Source organism: Terrapene carolina, unplaced genomic scaffold (assembly GCF_002925995.2).
Source record: "Terrapene carolina triunguis isolate 2854851 unplaced genomic scaffold, T_m_triunguis-2.0 Scaffold42, whole genome shotgun sequence".
Taxonomy (NCBI): domain Eukaryota; kingdom Metazoa; phylum Chordata; order Testudines; family Emydidae; genus Terrapene; species Terrapene triunguis.
Genome location: NW_020664393.1, coordinates 71,086,390 through 71,107,704, shown reverse-complemented (window position 1 = coordinate 71,107,704; position 21,315 = coordinate 71,086,390). Strand labels below are relative to the sequence as shown.

The following is a 21,315-nucleotide window of genomic DNA, read 5'->3' as shown; positions in this document are numbered from 1 at the left end:
GTTTCAGAGCAGGACGGTACAAAGAACTGTCATATGCTTTCTTGTTTGCATATGAACGTGTAGTAAGAAAGATTATTTTCCTGCTGAACAAGTGCATTGTTTTGATATTCTCTATTATAATGTTTCCTTCCAATACATTACGTTATATAGCATGCCATTAATAAATAATAGATCAAAATTTCCTGGGATTACACCAAATCTGAAATTAAGCAAAAATTAAGGCAATGGTATACAAGCAAGTTAATTGCACTATTGCAGGCCTGCACAACTTGTAAAGCAGCGAGGGCCATATTACTCCAAAGAAAACAACTAAACAACTGAGGGCCGAACTCCCCCCCCCCCCCCCCCGGCCCCGCCGAACTCCCCCCAGCGCCGCCGAAACACCCCCCCCACCCAGCCCCACCCAGCCCCCCCGAAACACAACACACACACCCCTGCTCGGCCCCATCATCACACCCCTCTTCACCCCGTAACCCCCCGCTGGCTTGCTGCATTCCTCCTAGTCAGTCCCCCACCCACCACTCGCCTCCTTTCATCTCCTCCCTCCCCTTCCAGAAACCCCCATGCCCGCCCGTAGAACCCCTGTTGGCTCACTGCTCGCCTCTTTGCCCACCCGCCGCTTGCCCACCCGCTCACCTCCAACTCGCCGCTTGCCCCCTTGACCCCCCCAAGTATAAAGCCTCATTCAAAGCCCCAGGGGTCACTATATTACTGCACACAGCAGTCAATCAATGCAGCTGTAGATAAATCTCTGCATTATGCATTTTTGTATAACTTTTATATGACTTTGTATTGAACCTTGGTAATATGTTATAGCGGGTCCCTAAGGTAGTATAATTAAGGTAAAAGAAAAATGTCTTTTTGGCTAGAAGTAGAATAAGATCTTCCCCCCACTTTGTAATCAATTGCCCTGTTGAATGAATGAGGTGTGAATGAGGAAGGCGTGGAAGGCAGGCACCTCCAGACAGCTGCAACCCTTGGAGAGGGGCTGGGAGCCAGACCAAGGACAATCAAACTTGTCAAGTGGGCTGACTAGAGAAGAGCAGACATACTGAAGGCCTCAGGGGTTAGAAGCAAGCACCTTCTTTTGGGAACACCCTCTTTGCAGCATTGGGACAACCCCCAGCCCAGAGAAAAGCAGTAAAAAACACCAATTTTTATGAGAGACAAGATCAGTGGAACAGGTCAGCCATGACTCGCCGCTCGCCTCCTCAGCCCCCCTCCTCTGCCGCCGGCTCACTGGCCCCCCCGCCACTGCCCGCCCGCCCGCCTCCTCCCGCCCCCCCCACCCGCCGCCGGCTCACCTGGCTGCCCGCCGCTGGCCTCTTACCTTCTGCTGCTGCCCCCGCCCCCTGCCGCTGGCTCACCCTCACTCCCCAGCCTGCCACTGGCCTCTTCACCACGCCACCCCCCCGCCCGCTGGCCAGCCAGCCATTGGCTTGCCCCACCCCCCTGCTTGTCTACTCACCCCCTGCGGGCTGCATAGTGAGCCCACCTACTCACGCCCCCCGTGGGCCGCATAGTGAGCCCACGCGGGCCACATGCGGCCCGCGGGCCGTATGTTGTGCAGGCCTGTACTATTGGTTATCACAGCAAACGTCGCCTGTCACATCAGATCCTTTGTGCTGGGATAGCATGAAATGAAACTTAGCGCAAAAATATTATTTCTGCAGAACATGAAGCTTCTCTCTCAAGCAGCCTGTTGGGTCTGTGGTAATACCCCTGTAGGTTTGTGTTTCAAGGTAGCTTTTAAGTGATCTCAGCAGCAATCATGTTTTATATGTACATTATAAAAAAACAGTGGCTAGAGGTAATATAAAACATTTCTGAGCCACTGTGTCAGCATGACAAATATAGTGAAAGAGACTAACACCCTTGGAGACTGAGAGCATGATGGGAGAACATAGTAAACGTCAGTAATTTCTTTCTTTCTTCTTTCCCCTACCCTAGACATTCCCTGACCCCCCCAGAGTTGTTTAGATCTAACTCTGCTTAGTCTTGCCCCAAAGGCAATTCAAACAAGGTTTAAACAATCTCTAATCACTTTAATTTTGGGTTCCCTAGTCCTTCCTACTTTCACAAACTTTCTTTCTGCGTTTCTCACATTGTGAAGGAGGGCAACTAAAGTCCTAACAGAGTTGGGCAGAAAGTGATTTTATTTTCCTAAAGAAAATTTCTGCCAAACCTAAAAGTTGCTTCTGTCAGAATTTCCAGCAGAACATTTCAGCTGTTCACTGCAAAACCCAGAGATAGAAACCTGAGCTCTTTTCTGATTTTCAGCAACCACACACTGATAATCCAACAACACATTCAACGTTTTCAAGAAAAGCAGACAGTTTCCACCCATTAGAGCAAACCCCCAATTTTAGGTTGAAAACAGTTTCAGTGGGAAATATTCAACCAGCCCTCACTCCAAGGCTGATGCAGATGCCTTGGCTGGCAAGGTGTCTGTACTCTTTCATCCACACATCTCTAAGCTGCAACAGCTAAGAAAGCAAGAAAGACCCAACTTTGCTTCCAGCTCTGTCTCCTGCACTACAGCATTTGACGGTTTGCTGTCAAATCATTGGCTGAAAACAAATTTGGCTCGCGGATACAAAATAACCCTAGAAAACATACACCAGGGAACCAACCTGAGCTGGGAGAGGATAATCTGACTTTCCATGAGCTGAGAGCTGCTCTTCTTCATTCCCAACTTCTGAGAGTTTGTCAGAAGTGTCACTGAGTCTTTAAAGTGCCTCTTACAAACCCAGCTTAACGTTTCTTTCAGATGCAAAGGCTATAAATGAAACCCAGGTGTGTAATCTGCTTTACCTGTCCAGTTTTCCCGGAGGAAAGCTCCCTGAATTCAACTCGTGCCGTCTTAAAAGTCTTTCTCCCTTCCACTAGCTGTCTGCCTGCTCCCAATGCAGGATGTTCAATGAACTGGCCGGGTTGTCATTGCTGCATGGAGAATGGCTGGGGTTTGTGGCTGGGACTCCTTTCAAAGCAACCTCAGTGGCACTGTTACCGTAGACCACGCTAGGCATTTTAAGGCGTCGTTTCCTGATACCTCTTACCAAGTAAGTATATTATTTTTTCCCTACATGTGATCAAAGTCTCCAGCCCCTTTTCTGCACATTGCTCCAGCAAGTGGCTTAACTTGTTCTGCCAGCATTACTCATACTCTTTGTTTGGATTAAACAAAGTGTCATGAAAGTGGTAATTAACCTGACAAAAATGGGGGCTGGCCAGCTGCCCCGGGGTGCTCTTCTTTATGAAATTGCAATGGAATGATATTTACTGACTTTGATTTAATCGCCAAGGGGAAAGAATATGAAAGTTACACTGATAGGCCAGCAGGCTGGTTGCTTTTCAGAGATTCACAGAGTTCGAGCAGCCCCATATGTAACAGGAATATTTACAGGTACATGATACATCACAGCATCATTGCAGGCTGCGCTGCACTACTGTCGGCAAAGTCTATGTTTAACAATGGCCTAACCCCAGCCTTCCCAGGGGCTCATGCTTTTAGGCAACAGACTGTCAGGTGCTTACAAAGCTCTGCCTAATGTATACACAAAATGCAACTTTGTAACTGGACTTCATAAGCACCTGTGAAAAAACTGCACCATTAAATCCAATGTCAAAGCATCGGGTACGTACTCAACAGGCGATGTCAGGGCTGGTGGCCAGTCACGCCTCCTAATCACACTGCTAAGTGGTTTTTTCCTCACCTCATTCATAAATTATAATCACATCACTGGAGGCTGTAATCATGCCAGATTTTACAACTTCAGACAGATCTGGCTGGGTCACTATTTGGATGAAGGAAGCCAACAGAAATTTCATGCGCTGCAGGAAGGGTTGTTAATGAGTCAGTAGGTGATAACCTGGTCTCTGAGTCAGCTGGTATTATTTGTAAGCATTTCTGTAAGGGTCACAGGGCCAAAGATTACAATCGGTTGTGCTTGGTGCTGCACAAACACAGATAAAGTGGCATTCAGCCTTAGCAAGCTTAAAGTGAAAAGGTGCAAGAACCGATGAAAGGCTGGGGCTGGGGCTGCGACATACCAGCAAGTGAGCATGGAGTGGTTTAGCCCAGCTTTGTTAGTTTCACAGTTTGCTGGTGTTGGGAATTAATAGCGAACCGAATGCTCAGCATGGCATTTGGGAACACCGTGATGCTGACAGCCCCTGCCTTCACCACTGTGCAAACCTGGGGCAGTTTTACTGTCTGGAGCAAGAGTAACCTGCCCTGCCTGCTCTGTGAGCCCAGTCAGAAGGGTCAGGTGGGCGAATTGCAGCATGGCCACTGTGCCTGCAGTGTCGCCAGGGCAGAGGAGGTTAATGAACTGGTCTAGAAGGGCAGCCAAAGTGGTTGCCCGGAGACCGGTAAGGTTGGGAATGGCTTTCCCCATGAACCTTTGGGTACCACACATGGGAGAGAGGCCCCATTGCTTGCCCCCAAGGGTGGTGCGTAATGGAGGCTGAGAGAGGCTAAGCCTCCCCAAACCTCATACCACCGGGAGGGGGGGCAGTGGAGGATTTGGGGCCCCTGGAAAAATCTCCCCCAACCATGCCTCTGGGGTTGGAGGAGCTCGTGCTCCCTGCCGCGGCCCCAGGGCTGTGGTGGGGTCACAGAGCTTTTCTGGTCTTGAGGCCGCAGCACCGGAGCAGGGGGAAGGAGTGAGCAAGGGGCGGGGCCTCGGGGGAAAGAGGCGGAGTGGGGGCAGAACGGGGATCGGAACCGGAGAAGGGCTGTGGGGGAAGGGGCAGAATGGGGGAGGGGCTCCGGGCTTGGCACTCCACTTTCTGAGGGGGAAACAAAGGGAAGCCACAAGAGCGGCCATGCGACCCTCCCCAGCAGTATGTTTTGGGGGCCCAGGGCAGTCAGCAGAGAGGTCAATCTCTGTGGGGCAGGGGGCAGGACTGGGGAAGACCCGACTGGTGGCTCCTACCCTGTGCCAGACTCAACTGCTAGTCCTGGCTGGGCTAGGGAGGACAGGACTTCCTCTTCCCCTGCATAGCATCCGGGACCGGGTCAGACTCACCCCCAGATTTCTCCCCCAGCTGTAGGAAGCTCTGCAAACTTCCCCCCACCCCGGTGTTTCCTGCACCCATCGCTCCTAAGCTTCAGGGGGAGGGATCCCTGTACAGAGAGCTGCACCTCCATCTGCTCAACCCCCATGCATCCAGACCCCCTCATACTCAGACCCTCCCACTGTGCCTCACCACCACCCCACACTCAGACCCCCCCCCGATAAGACCCATTCTCCCTGCACCTGGACCACCCTGACGAGCCACCTACACCCAGATCCTCAGCCCACCGAGCCCCAACCACTGCACCTCGATCCCCACCCCACTGAGCCCCACTCCCCCCACACCAGAGCCCCCACACTGAGCTCCCCACATCCAGACCCCCCTGCTGAGCTCTATCCCCCCAGACCCCACCCTGCTGAGCCCCAACCACCTTCACCTGGACCCCCCAGCAGTGTCCCATTACCATTGCACCCAGAACACCCCCCCAACAAGCCCCTGTGCATCCAGATTCCCCCACACACACCTGGATCCCCCACTGAGCCTCCCGCATCCAGATTGCCCCACACAGAACCCGCTCAACCCACACCCGGAACCCCCTACACTAAGCCCCTCCACACTTGGATCCTGCCTTGCTGAGCCTGGTGCATCTGGCACAGAGGGGCAGAGCCCTGGGGTATTTCTGGGGCAGGCCCAGTCCTTGTGCTGTGTCAGAGTTGGGTGCAGCCTCACCACTGATTCTGTGTCCCGGTGGGGTGGAGCTGCAGAGTGATCTCCCACCTCTGTACAGCCAGTGGCCTGTGCTCCCCTGTGCCATGCTGGAGCCTCCACATTCATCTGACAAATAAACTTTGCAAAATTTTGCAGAATTTTAAAATATTGTGTGCAGAATTTTAATTTTTTTGGTGCAGAATGCCCTCAGGAGTGCTCCATGCAGTCCTTGCACCCAGAAGAATGCAAGAACTGTGATTGTGATGGGCCCTTACATGGAGGTTGTATGGTGAGTGACTGTTTCATGCACCCCCTCCACGTACACCCCACATCCCCACAGTGGACCATCATAATCTAATAAAGCGAGGGTGTAGCCCACTAACCCACCCCACCCCTTATTCCTCACCGAGAACACTTCAAGCTCCCTGGACACTCAATAACAAACTTAAAAGTGGCAATTCTTCAACAAAAAAACTTCAAAAACAGACTCCAACAAGAAACTGCAGAACTGGATTTAATTTCCAAACTGGACACCATCAAATTAGGCCTGAATAAAAACTGGGAGTGGATGGGTCACTACAAAAAGTAATTTTCCCTCTGCTGATACTCACACCTTCTTAAACAACAAGGAGTCTGAAGAAGTGAGGTTTTTACCCACGAAAGCTTATGTCCAAATAAATCTGTTAGTCTTTAAGGTGCCACCAGATTCCTTGTTGTTTTTGTAGATACAGACTAACACGGCTACCCCCGATACTTCACACCGTCTTGTCAGTTGTTGGAAATGGGCCACCTTGATTTCATTGGCCTCATTAGTACTACAAAAGTAATTTTCCCTCCCTTGGTATTCACCCCTTCTTGTCAACTGTTGAGAATAGGCCACTTCCACCTTAATTGAATTGGTTCGTTAGCACTGACCCCCGACTTGGTAAGGCAACTCCCACCTTTTCATGTGCTATAATATATATTCTGCTTACTGTTTTTTTCACTCCATGCATCCGACGAAGAGGGTTTTAGCCCACGAAAGCTTATGCCCAAATAAATGTGTTAGTCTCTAAGGTGCCACAAGGACTCCTCGTTGTTTTTAGTCTTGTCTGAGTAGCCCGGGAACGTATGAGCTCATTCCTACAAGCGCCGAGTGCCCTCATCTCCCATCAACTTAAACAGGGATTGCCAGCATTCTGCGCCTACGCCAGCAGTCTCAGCCTTGCGAACAGTGGCCAATGTTCTGATTTCAATTGTCCGTTTATTTTCTGAGATACCCAGCACCATGTATCTAAGTGCCTATTGGCTGCCATGCTTATTGCCCCTGGTAGTTATTGAGCTATCTTCTCTCTCAGACATGCATGGGGAAAAGTCTATGGTGCCAGCACCTGAGAGGAAAGAAAAGCAGGGAGAGAGGAATTAGGAGAAGCTAGAGACTTAAGTCCAGCTTTTTAAAGGCATTGAGGTACCTAAACATGCAGATAGGCATCTACAAGGTTGTTCAACAATGCCTCGGTACCTAACTCTCCTAGAAATCGAAATCAAGAGGCGTTAGACACCGAGGTGCTATTAAAAAAAAAATCACACGAGGCGCCTAAATACCTTTAAAATCTGGCCCTTACTACACAAAGGGTTGTGACTTGAGAGGGGCAAAAATTTTCAGCTGAAGCTTTTCTCTTGCCTAGAAATGCTGATTTGGGTTGATTGCTTCATTTCACGCACAGGTGCTGAGTTGGGCAAATTGGCTTAGTTGAAAACCAACACACCAAAAGTTTTGGAATGATCAGAATGACCCATTTTGAAGTTTCTAAAATGAAATGTTTTGATTTTCCAGGCTAACGTCATAAGGGGACGTAGGCACCATCCATAAAAGCAATGAGGAGAAAAGAGTGGATTCCCTCTTATAGTCAATAACACTGTGGTTAGGACACTCATGTGGGATGTGGGAGATCCCGGTTCAAGTCTGTGCCCCAGAGTGTCTCCCACATCCCAGCTGAATGCCCTGACCCCCAGGCTCTTGGGTATAAGGAGCACATGGGCATCACTTCCTCCTCCTTAATTTATTTTCTTTTCTTTTTTTTTTAAAGCTAAAAATGCCTGAAATTGACATTACATGTTTCATTTTGGGACGAATGAAACCTTACTTTTGTGCTGAAATGAATTTTGTTCCTACTTTTTGATTCACTGAAAATTTAAAAAAAAATGTTGGTTTGGGGTTGCCCAAAAACTTTTTTTTTTAATTTTGGGCTTGTCAGTGAACTGAAACATCGGTTAGTCGCCAAGCACTTGCTGTAACTGGCCATTGCATCAAGGGACCGGATTGATAGCTGGTGCAATTCTGCATAGCTCATTTGGTGTCAGTGGAGATTGTGACGCAGTAGGGAGCGGGGCGGACTGACCTGGGAATGTCGTCTAGTTTTACTGGGACTGTCTGCATGGGGGATGGGATAGCAGGGTGTGACTTTACTTGAGGGACGATACCTGAGCCTGTAACCTGAGCCAGGAGGAGGATGGGGCCAGGTGACACCTTCTGCCCGGGAAACTGGACAAAGGCTGGAGGAGGAGCCGGGGGAAGGCTGGGTGAGACGGCTGGAGGGAGTTTCAGTTTGGAGAGGTCTGGGGAAACGGAGGGAACCCCAGGGTTGGGGTCTAAGCTCCCTGCCCCCCAGAGGGACCTGACTGAGGGGTCCTGGTTGTACCTACAAGCTCTGCTTGGGACTGTGTTCCTGTCATCTAATAAACCTTCCATTTTACTGGCTGGCTGAGAGTCACGGTGAATCGCAGGAAGAGGGTGGTGCAGGACCCTGACTCCCCCACACTCCATGACAGAGGTACACTAGGATCTGGCCCAAGGTCTTTAAATCTAACAGCATCAACTGTGCATTTATTTTAAGAGACCAGATTTCTGGAGCCTAAAGCCATAATTTAAGTGCGAACTTTCTTTTGCTGTTCACTGTTCTTTCCTGTCCGCCAATATGGTCTGGCTTTGCCTCCATGCTATTATTCATTGCCTAAAACATGACTTCTGACAGGGTTATAATATGACTGGTGAGCAGACAATGTTTGTTTCAAACAGAAAACACAATGACTGTAAGAAACACATGCCCATGCACAACAATAATTCATGGGAGAGTTTGCTGTAAGGGTAGGTGGGGGAAATTGCACTGACTTTAGATAACGCATCTCAGTGAGACCGACATAATGTAAACAAATATTAATCAAGGATTCCAGGCTCAACCACTTGGTGATAAGGATTCAGGGGGTAAAAAACAGGCTGTGACGCACTTTTCTACTCTGACTTTTTGAAAATGAGCACACGGGATCTGATTATGCCTCTGTTATTCCAGTTTTACGTCAATGTAATGAAAGTTGCCTGCACAGCCCTGTAGTGCACGGGTTCTCAAACTGGGGGTCGGGACCTCAGGGGGTCATGAGGTTATTACATGGGTGGTCGTGAGCTGTCAGCCTCCACCCCAAACCCTGCTTTGCCTCCAGCATTTATAATGGTGTTAAATTAAAAACACTTTTTAATATATTTATAAGGGGGTTGAACTTAGAGGCTTGCTATGTGAAAGCGGTCACCAGTACAAAAGTTTGAGAACCACTGCTGTAGTGCAATGCTGTGGCAAAAAAGGCTAATGCGATCCTTGGATGTACAGAAAGGGGAGTGTCAAGTAGAATCATAGAATATCAGGGTTGGAAGGGACCTCAGGAGGTCATCTAGTCCAACCCCCTGCTCAAAGCAGGACCTAATCCCCAACTAAATCATCCCAGCCAGGGCTTTGTCAAGCCTGACCTTAAAAACCTCTAAGGAAGGAGATTCCACCACCTTTCTAGGCAACCCAAGTAGAGAAGTGATCCTTGCCTCTGAACATACCATTGATAAGACAATAGTGTGTCCAGCCCTGGTGTCCACAATTCAAGAAGGATGTGGAAATAATAGAGAAAGTTCAAAGGAGAGCCACAATAATGACCCGAGGGCTGGAAAACAAGGCTTATCATGTGAGGCTTAAGGAATTTAAGCCATTCAGCTCATCGATGAGAAGCCTGAGATGTAACTTGATCACTGTATGTAGATCCTTACACATAGAAAAGAGAGCTGATAGCAGGGCCAGGGTAGGGTGGCAGAGGAGGAGAGTGTCTCAACCTTGTTGACAAAGGCATAACAAGAGCCAGTGGCTGGAAGCTGAAGTTAAATAAATTCAACCTTGAAATAAGACACAGTTTCCTAGCAGTGAGAGCGATTAAACATTTGAACAGGAAGGAGGTGGGGTCATCATCACTTGGAGGTTTTAAGAGGAGATTAGATATCATTTACTTTAACGCAGTTTCTGGAAGAAATTCAACAACCTATGTGTGTGGGGTACGGTAGGAGGGGGATTGGGCTGGATTTGTTTTCACCCCCATCTAAAGCACCAGAGCTGCTCCAGCTGGAGCTGGGACACCGTTCAGGGTGGGCCAGTGCTCTGTGGTGGTACAGAGAATTCTCTTTCTAGATGCCTGGCTGGTACATCTTGCTCACATACTCAGGGTCTGACAGATTGCTAGCAGTCTGAAAGAATTTCCCCCAAGGTTAGATTGGCAGGGACCTTAGGGTCTTTCTCTGCAGCGTGGAGCATAATTCTTCTGCTGGGATCATCTGGGCATAGCTCAACTAATCAATTCCCAGGCATTGCAGGGATCAAGGACATTGGCAGCACCTCAGTCTCTCCTTGTGGCACAGAACAGTTTTGTCTCCTGAGGTCTGAAATGCTTTAGCCCAGGTCTACACTAGCGGGGGGGTCGACCTAAGATACGCAACTTCAGCTATGCGAATAGCGTAGCTGAAGTCCGCGTATCTTAGGTCAACTTACCTGGCCATGAGGACGGCGGCGAGTCGACCGCTGCCACTCCCCCATTGACTCCGCTTCTGCATCTTGCGAGCTGGAGTTCTGGAGTTGATGGGGAGCGCGTTCGGGGATCGATTTTATTGCGTCTACACTAGACGCGATAAATCGACCCCTGATAGATCGATCACTACCCGCCGATCCGGCGGGGAGTGAAGACCTGCCCTTAGCCTATCTAAAGTCATTGAGCTTGATAGGCATGTACCTGTGTAAAATTTAGTGGCCTGTGAAGTCAGACTACATGATCTAAGGCCACTTCTGGCCTTAAACTCTGTGGAACTATAAATGATTTAGTTATTTAGTTAATTATGCCAGTGGAACAGCAGCAATTTAGACAATGGCCTTAGTTTGAGAAGTTATGCTGTCATACACCTAGCAGTGAATCAGGCCCCAGTGCTTTAGGAATATGCATGGTGACCATTAAACAAGACCATGACGACGACCATTCATGGTGCTGCCCAGACCTACTATTCATTCATTCATTCAGTACTCAGGCAGCTGAGTTTGCCTAGTTCTCAACGCAGTGTGTACACTGTGGCTTGGAAAGTTTCTCTTCAACTTGCATATGGAGCTGGGTAGGAAATGATTTTCGAGATTTTTGACAAAATTTCCCATTCCAGATCAGCCAAAAAAGTCAAATTTTAAAAAATGTTAGTGAGCCGACACTGAAAAAAACAGCAATCAGATTGGGATCATTTCGTTTTGCTGTCAAAACAATTTGTTTTGATAACTTTAAAAAAAACAAAAATTTTTTTAAACTATAAATTAGTTACCTTAAATGTCTAAACTAAAAAAGTAGTTTAGACCCCAAACCCAACCCTTTTTCATTTAGAAAATGTCAAAACTTTCCATCTAGGCAATTTTGAAGCTTTTTTCTCAATTTCTCCAAAGAGGAAATTCATCAGAATTGACCATTTCCCACAGACCATTTTGGTTTTGACAAATTGGCATTTCCGGATGAAAAAACAATTAGTTGAAAAATTCCCTGTCAGCGCTACTTCCGTGTTATTGGGCTCATTTTCCATTGAAGGAGACTGTGAAAAAAGGAGCAGAGGGGGGAAAAACAAAACAAAAATAGGATGAAAAATGGCAGGCATTATTCTATCCTATTGAGGTTCTTACACCTTGCCCCTCACCGTGGTATCTGAACACAACGTGTTTGGGAGCGCTCTAGAAGAGCACATCATCTTACTTTGGCACAGGCTCTTCTCTGCTGGCTATTGTGATTGGAGAGCTGCAACCGTGAACTTTCTCTTCCCCTCCTTGTAACATTTTGGAGTTTCTAGAGCGGTTGGCTGGCCCGGCATCTCCCAGTCCTTGTGCTCAGGGAATGCAAAGACTGGGAGCATGTGTATGAGCACAAAGAAGTTTGAGAACCTCTCATACTCTCTCCCCTCATGTGCACACCGAGGGCCCTAAATCTAATAACATCCACTGATGTCAAACTTCCATTGACTTCAATGGGTGTTGGCTCACGTCCCTATAGTGGGCCAGGCACAAGCTACTCCTACACATTGAAGTCCTAGAAAGCCCAATGACTGGATCCTTCCTGCTTGTTGAGCCTTTTTAACTTTCTATTTATTTTCCTGTTATCGCCACGGGAGCTGCTGAAATGACACAAATGCAGCTGGCTCTGGCTAGCTTTGTAGGAAGTAGCTGAAGTGGCTTGATATTTACATAACCCACTCTGGAGGGTGAAGGAGTTTCCTGCACAAAGGAGCAGCCTGTTACACCTAGCAACCAGAATTAAAAATCTGAAACAATGTCCAGTGCCTTCCACGTACTCAGGTTCTGCCTGAAATAGTACAGAGTAGCTTGGATATGGTGAATACGGTCACAGCATTTCCAATGGGTTACGCCAAGGCTAGTGTATTTTTATGACCTTTTTATGCTATCAAAGCTGTTGGTTCCATCTTAGTCATAGTCATTTGTAACGTGGTTAGTTAGTGATTCACCACTGTGTTACTCTAATTTTATGCCAAGGTAACACCACTGAGAATAACCCTGGTTCTGGAACATAAGGCATGTCTACACAGTATGGCAGTGAGGACTACAGTGGTGGGATTTCTAAAGTGCATTAACATATTGGACACTAGTTGGGCTCTGTAGACCCTGCTGGTATGCACTAAATGTTCACTAGTGCTCTTTAACGTAATATTGTTTGAAAAGGAATGACATTAAGGAGTGCTAGGGAACGTTTAGTGCACACCAGCAGGGTTTAGGTGGAGCAATTAGTGCCCAATAGGTTAGTGCGTGTTAGAAATCACACTCCTGTAGCGCACATTACTGCACCATGTTGACAAGCCCCCAGGCTCCCATGGAGTAAAAGTGCAGGAGTTCAAAAGGCAACGTTTTTGTGTGAAGACCATTATCTTGGCCATCACACCATTGATTGATCCAGGCACCTCCAGAGCTAAAAGCATGACCTGCTTCAGCTGTACCTGGGGCTATACCAATTCATGTCCTCTGTGGATTGGGGACCTCTAACACACGCTCACCAGTGGGTTACATTTGCTCTTTGTAAAGGGTTTGAGTCAGCAGGGTCCTTGGGCTCTGAACGGAGCAAGCCAATGACATTACTCTGTTGTAAGCTTGGAATAACATAGTAGTGACCCCAAACTGCTCATTTCACTTATGTGGGGCTCGATCCTCCACTGGTGTAAAGGAATATCACTCCATTCAGGCTGCCTGCTGCTAAGACTGGTGCAACTCCACCTGTTAGTGATATTGGGAGCTCTAGCGCAGACATCTGACTGTAGGCACTACTTAAAGCCTGGTGGCAATTAGACTGGCTCTGAGCAGGGTTAACGATCATGGTGCTTAAAACAGTTCTGGGAGCCAGTAGTCCATCAACACTAGGGGTCCTAGCATTGCCCATCACTTTGACCATCTCACCCCCCTCTTTGCATCCCTCCACTGGCTCCCCATCCTCCAGCACGTCAAACATAAGCTGCCTGTCTTCATTCTAAGGCCCCTCATGACTAGGTTCTACCAAATTCATGGCTGCAAAAAATGGACTGTGAAATCTGGTCTCCCTCGTGAAATCTGGTGTTTTGGGGGCTTTTACCCTATATACTATGAGGTAAAGTATACAAAAGTACTAGGGCCGTCAAGCGATTAAAAAACGTAATCGTGATTAATCGCAGTTTTAATCCCACTGTTAAACAATATTCGAATACCATTTATTTAAATATTTTGGGGTTTTCTATATTTTCAAATATAGGGTCAGGGCTGGGGGCTCCAGCCCCCATCGGGGCGCAGGCCTCCAGCCGCTCTCGAGGTTTAGGGCATGGGGCTCCAGCCCCCCCCGCCACCGGGGAAGCTGAGGACTGGGGCTGCTCCAGCCCCTCTGCCACCTCTAGAGCTGCAGGGCTGGGGCTTCAGTCCCCTCCCGCCCCTGCTGCCAATGCCTCCTGCCAGGGCCGGCTCCAGGGTTTTGGCCGCCCCAAGCAGCCAAAAAAAAAAAGCCGCGATCGCGATCTGCGGCGGCAATTCGGCGGGAGGTCCTTCGCTCCGAGCAGGAGTGAGGGGCCGTCCGCAGAATTGCCGCCGAACAGCTGGACCTGCCGCCCCTCTCCGGAGTGGCCGCCCCAAGCACCTGCTTGCCAAGCTGGTGCCTGGAGCCGGCCCTGCCTCCTGCCCCACCATTAATTTTTATTTCAGTTAATCGCAGGTGTTAACTGCGATTAATTGACAGCCCTAAAAAAAGTACACAGCGTTTCTCAAACTCGGGGTCCCAACCCAAAAGGGGGACACAAGCCTATTGTGGGGGGGTGGTATTGGTACCCTTACTTCTGCCCTGCCTTCAGAGCTGCGCAGCCAGAAAGTGGCAGCGGCTGGCCGGGCGCTCAGCTCTGAAGAAGTAAGGGTGGTATCGTGGGGGAGGGGTCATCACTTTTTGGGGGACAGCCTGAAATATTTTCCAAGGGGATCCCAGCCAAAAAAAAAAAAAAAGTTTGAGAACCCTAATTCAGCAGACTCCCTTATCCAAGGCGACTTACAAATGTAACCCTAGTAGTAACATGCTGTATATGTACTGTATGATCACATCTGCGAAATTTGCTATTTATGTCATGACTAACTCACGAAAAATGTGTGATTTCTCTGCCACTTATGTAGCAACCAACTCATGACCTAGCTCCACCCTAGTTATCATCTCTTATTCACTACTGAGCAGTCGGCTCCCGCCTCCAATCGGCCCATGACGCCGGCCTCCCCTATCCACTTGTAGAATTTTCAGCCAAACACCATTGTGCTTTCTCCCAGGCTGCCCCTCACGCGCCGTGTAAACATTGCAAAGCTGGTGCAGTCTCCTCCTCCAAAACCCTCCTTAAAACTCTCCTTTGCTGGGATTCCTCTAAAAACTTGACACCAGTCAGGCTGCTGCTGTGTTGAGACACAGCCTCTCATGCTGACCAAGAGTGTCCAATTGTTTCCTTGTCCCCCATGGGTCACCATCTGTTGTATCTTGTCTTATACTTAGATTGTAATGTCCTTGGATCAGGGACCATCTTCTTCTTCAGTGTTAGTACAGCACATAGTACAATGGGACTGGGGCTCCTACGTGCTACGGTAATAATGATCATTAAGGCTACGTTTTAGTCATGGGTATTTTTAGTAAAAGTCACAGACAGGTCATGGGCAGTAAACAAAAATTCACGGCCCGTGACCTGTCCGTGACTTGTACTATATACCCCTGACTAAATCTTGGGGACGGGGATGGCCCAGGGGTGCTGCGGATGCTCGGGAGGAGCAACCCAGGGGTGCTGCAGGTGCTGAGGGGGCAGCCCAGGATCCCTGCTGGTGCTCTGGGGGTGAGCGGTGGCGTGCAGCCCGGGACCCCCGCTGGTGCTGGGAGGGGGGAGCGTTGGCGGGGCTGGCAGGCTCCCTACCTGTCTCCGCGCCTCCCCGGAAAGGGTGACATCCTCCTCCCTCAGCTGCTAGGCAGAGGTGTGGCCAGGCAGCTGTGCACGCTGCCTCCGCCAAGAGCGCCAGCTCCGCAGCTCCCATTGGCCACGGTTCCCAGGCAGAGCTGTCTGGCCACGCCTCTGCCTAGGAGCTGAGGGAGAGGGGATGTTGCCACTTCTGGGGAGCCCCCTGAGGTAAGCACCACCCAGAGCCCACCTCACCCTGTCCTGTGTCCCAACCCCCTGCCCCCTCCCACACCCAAACTCCTGCTGCTGCTGCTGGGTGAGTGGGGACGGGGGCAGCGCGGTGGCCCACGACTGGCACAGTAGTGGCCGGTGCGACTGGCCCAGGGGCTGCCTGAGCTGCTCAGGCAACCACCGGGCCAGGTGCACCGGCCACTGCAGAAGTCACGGAGGTCATACAAAGTCACAGAATCCGTGATTTCCATGACAAACTCGCAGCCTTATTGATAATTAATAATAGCTAACACAGGTGGAGCTCAGCCAGTGTCACCAAGAGTGGGACATTGTTGATACATTTCCCTAATAATGATTCTTTCCTCTATTACAGATGCATGTAAAGGCTCCACACTGAGATCAGGACCGTGGCATGTTAGGTACTGTAAAAACATGCAGTAAGAGACAGTCCCTTCCCCAAAGAGCTAAGACAGGGACGGACGGGAAAGAAAGCATTATTGGCCCCATTTCACAGATGGGGAACTGAGGCGCACAGGGATTCATGACTTGCCCAAGGTCACCCAGGAAGGCTGTGGTAGAGCCAGGAATGAATCCAAGTCTCTGGCATCATAGTCCAATGGCTTAACCACAGGACCCTCCTTTGCCTCGGAAGGACATGTACGCCAATTTCAGAAGCAAGGGACAGCTGAATGAAGAGCCTGTAATAAAGCACGTAGACAAGCTTTGTGAAATATTATTATTGTATTTAGTACCATAGGAATGATTTAAAGCAGGAACGCCAGTGAAGCCTTTCCTTTCTATTTTAACAATGGGAGGAAGCTCTGCTTTAACCACAGAATTCCCTAGGATACTAAATCGGACACTAGAATTCCATTCTATTAAACTTCTCTGGCAGGTGTTTTAAGATAAGTGCTTTGCAGTAATATTTAAATGGGGATCAGTGGAGCTCAGACATTACTGGGCTACAGCAAACCCAATGTGCCACAAGATCTTCTCTGGTCTTGAAGCTCTGGATATGTTCGAGTGGTTAAGCAGGAGAATTGTCCCTCCCTGAACAGAGAAGTTTTAGCACCAGGGGCAGATTGGGAAGTAAGATCTGTTCCTGGCACTTGCCTTGCACCCCTACCGCCTTCCATAACCCTCTTATAAGCTGATTGACAGGTCTGGCAACAACATATGCAACTAGAAAAATTAAGCAAAACCATGCAGCTAGCCAGAGGTTCTGTGGAGAAGGTACTTATACAACCCTCCCCAGCAAAGGAACAGAGCACCTCCCAAACAGGAATCCATTCATTTTCCCACCACCAGCTATGTGTGGCAGGGAGGAAAGTTTAGTGTGGTTTCACAGAGAGAGAGCTGAGCCAAAGAAAGGGGAAGTGACGTGCCCAAGGGCACCCAGGAGTTCTGTGGCAGAGGCAAAAATGGAACTTGGCTCTCCTGAGTCACAGCTCAGGGCTTTCATCACAAGCCCATCCACTGACTGGTCTGGTGCAGTTGCACTAGTGACAGAAGGGAGGACAGGAGGTCCTCCCCATCTGCATCCACCATGTTGTACGTTGCCAATTTGGGTGCAGCACGCAGGGATGTGGAGCTAGTTGGTGCTTCTGGCAGTGGTTACCAGCTCAGAGGGGTGTACTAGCTCAGGGGCCCTTGTTCTTTCCTGCACATCAGCTGGCAGCTGCAAGGATGCAGTGGTGGGGACCGCACTTTTTGTAAGGTATAGCAAGACCTGCTTCCCCTCCACTTCCCCGGGGCCCCGGAGAGTGCATCCCTCTAGTGCTGTGATTGGGACATGATTTAGCACAAAGGTGTTCGCAAAAAGAGCAGGCATCTTCCTGAGGTTCTTCCCCCCACCCGACAGTTCCAGTTACTGCCCGGTGGGACATGAAAGCGCAGAGCTGTTGTGTCAGAGCTGGCATTAGTCGCCTCTGCGGGGAGCTAGGTTAGCAGAAGGGAAGACACAGGGTCTTGTGGTGAAGTCCTAGGTGGGGTCTCAGGGCACTTATCTTCAATTCTCAGCTTCACCACAGCCTCCCTGCGGGACCATGGCCAGGCAACCTACTCTCTCGGTGTCAAGTATCAGAGGGGTAGCATCTGAAGAAGTGAGGTTCTTACCCACGAAAGCTTATGCTCCCAATACTTCTGTTAGTCTTAAAGGTGCCACAGGACCCTCTGTTGCTTTTTATTCTCTCGGTGTCCCTCACTTCCCCATCCATAATGGGAGCACTGGTACATCCCCACCTCACAGGGTATGCTGGGAGGATAATCCCTCAACGGTTGGACGCTCACATACTGTGATGCTGCAGGGGCCATATAAGCACCTGACTGACAGGAACTCAATGCGCTACAGCTTCCGTGCCACAGAACTGAGCTGGAGAATGCTGAGAACTGCCAGCTCCAGGTGACGTTTGAGCTCCACCTAACAGGAACATTCATTAATATGCTAAAGTGAAACAGAGAAGCAACAAGCTGAGCCTGGGAGTGGAAGAAACCACTTCTCCTTATTCAACAGCAGCCCAGCACGACTCTGGGATCTATCCCTCCGGCTGGTAAGATGGTGGCTGTGATGGGCCGGGGAAAGGCTTTGAGGAGGAATTTGTTACAGACGTTGGCAGGCCAGCTGTAGCTCAAACAGAAGCGATGGGCTTGATGCAGAGATAACCGGGTGAGGTTCTATTGCCTGTGCTGTACAGAAGGTCACTCTAGATGATCATAATGGGCCCTTATGGTCTTAAATCTAAGTGCTGAGGTCTCCTAAGGCCAAGGAACTACCTTCGATCATTTTAACTTTGCATTGCAAAGAGAAATATAGTTCCAGATACTGGTGTAGCTTTGACTGAAATGATTCACATCCATGTTCCCTCACTACAATCCCACCTTACTCACAGCACGCCAGAGATGTCAGCCACAGGCCGCAACGCTGAGGCCGCTTTTCTCACGCTAGGTGAATGGGTTAAAGAGTGCAGAGACTCTAGTAAAGCTTCAGGCTTTTAACAATCAGAGGAAGCTCTGCCTTGTTTGAGGAATTCCCCACGCCTCTAGTTCAGACGTTAGAAAACTGCTCTTTTCAGCTAGGAGGAGGGATGTTTAAATAACAAGATAAAACAATAAGCAAATGTAAGGGGACCAGAGTAAACATATTTAGTTACAGCTCAGCCATTTCAAGAAGGGGTTTTTATTTGTTATCAGAATCAAAGGAGCCAAGCTCAGGGGATAAGATCTGGGGAAGTTTGATAACAACAAGTGCCAGATTCACAGTAAGTTGTACTCCTAGGACCAGGTCCTCTGCTAAATCAGCTTTGCTCCATTCACTTCAATGGAGCTTCATTGATTTGCACCAGCCAATGAGTTGGCCCTAATTTCTTCATGTCACTTTTCATTCAAGGGCTTGGTACAAAACATTGCAAGATAATGAAAGTGAACAAAATGTTGAAAAAGTTTCTTGGTAAGCAGGAAATCTGTGGATTGAAAAATGCACCTTCTAGGGTATGATAGCAACAGGTAACTAGTGAGAAAAAGAAACTCTAGCCTTCCACAAATTAATACTGATCTCCTTTATAGTTCTGACCCATTGCTTTCCCATAGTTACAGACTTGTTTCACCGGATAAAACGATGATAAAAACAGAATTCATAATAATATTTTGCAGTTATATAGCACCTTTCTTCCCAAAATTGAAACGCTCCTTACAAACATACCTGAACATTATTCTCTCACTGATGGGGAAACTGAGGCACAGAGGTGATGCGACATGCCCAGGGTCACATAACAGCCCAGTAGCAGAGCCAGGAATAAAATCCATGACTTTTGACTCCCAGTCCCCTGGGCTAATCACTAGATAATGCTGCCGCATAAATGTAATCGCGCTTGGAGGGTTTAGTCTTTGCTGAATCAATGCTTACATGAGACTACAGTGTTGGAGTCAGGATCATCAGATCCTTCCACAAGGTGCATGTCAAAGGAAGGTGATCTACCCAGAAAGCATCTGTGCTTTCCCACTGACTCACAACTTGACACTGATGACAAGCCAACACAGAGGTAACGGCTGCTTTGCCAGGATACAAATTAACGGCAGATAAATGAGTTACTAAAAACCCAGGGAGGGTAGAAAAAGTGATGGACAATAAAGATAACTGTGAAACCCAAAGGAAGTCTCATGCTAAGGTCTCCTGTGCTGCACTTCGTATCCAAGGTCCTTCTCCTTTAAAACCCTGCTTGGTCTAATGTGAAAGTGACAGAGCCAGACTGCAAGAGATCACGTTTAAAATAAATGATTATGGCATAATCTGAATGGAATATGTCACATTTATCTACACTGCAAACCCCAGCCAGAGGAGAGATTTAGCAGGGGGAACATTATTTTGTCATCACCAGCCTGAACAATCAAGTTCTTTTTATAGTTCTTGCAGTTTCTCAGAGGTTGATAAGTAACTGTAGGCAACATGTTTAATTTTGTTTCCTACATAAAACCAGTGCCTCCTTAATACAGCACCTCCTATCACCTCCATCTCTGATGCACTGAATTGTATCTAGCTTAGTCATAGTCGCAGTTAAAACCTACCCAAAAGGATGTAGCAGAAGGTTACATAGTGTAGTTCCCACTTCCACAAGCTGAAAATATCATGCTGGAAGCTGTCATCTTATCACCTTAAAATAAAACATTTCTTATGGCAGTTACGCTAATGTAAATCTGCACAGGGTCCATGGACTCTGACTGAGTTATTCTAGGTTTGCACCATGAGCTTAGAGTCAGGCCCTGAAAACTTTCCTGACCAAATGATTTCACAGCATGAGGGGGAATGGCTGTTGTTACAGTCAACGTGCGTAGTCCTTACCTGAAGGAAAGCAAGTGCCAGGCTCCCCTGAGCAGTCTTTCTCCTGCAATGGGTAGGGCGCTTCCTGGCCAAGTGTGAGCTTCAGTCTCAATCTCTGTCCTTTGTTTTCCCATAGAATCCTCTATAGCTCAGTGACATCAGGAAGACACACCTGTTTTTCACCCTCTGGGAAAAATAGTAGAACAGCCTGAGAGCAATTTTCAGAGACACACACAGAGCGAGAAAGCGACTTTGGATTTAAGTGAACAAACCAAACTAACATCCAACAAAGATCCCAACTTCCCCTTTCTGTGGCCAATGAGGATCTATCCCATCATTCACATTTCAGGGTGGAACTCCAGTAAATACCACACGGGACCGACTGGCTCTCTGCCATATAGGCAGGGTCGATTTCCCCCACTGTCTCAGTTCTCACGGTGTCTAGAGGGCAGAAGTGTGTTGCCTTCTCCTGCTGCTGCTGGTCTGAAACACTAAGCTGGCATTTAGCCAGGAGAGAGGGAGGAAGCCCAGGGAAATGTAAAAGTGAAAACCTTTTCCATGGGATTTCCTGTGCTTGAGGAAAAGTGAGGCCGGGGGGGGGAAGTTCCCCATGGAAGTGATGGAGAGTTTAATTTCAACACAAGACAAACACTATTTCACCTGTTGCTTCATTTTTTGATAGTTTGTGGGGCTGAAATAGAAAAGGCGACTGGCTTAGGAGATGAAGTCCCGTTGTCAGATGTGACCCAGACTCTTTTTGGGGGGGAGGGGCTCGATCCCCAAAGGAGACTTAGACTCA

The 21,315-nt window shown here is 48.6% G+C and overlaps 1 protein-coding gene across 1 annotated transcript in view; it reads right to left on the bottom strand.

Annotated features, from left to right (window-relative positions):
• ADGRF5 (adhesion G protein-coupled receptor F5) overlaps positions 1–20,743 on the bottom strand; it is a 102,433-nt gene extending 81,690 nt beyond the window's left edge. The window contains exon 1 of the mRNA XM_026652789.1: positions 20,538–20,743. Coding sequence (XP_026508574.1) covers positions 20,538–20,650 — 113 coding nt within the window. The 5' untranslated portion in view covers positions 20,651–20,743. The remainder of the gene's footprint in view (positions 1–20,537) is intronic.
• Between the last annotated feature and the right edge of the window lie 572 nt (positions 20,744–21,315).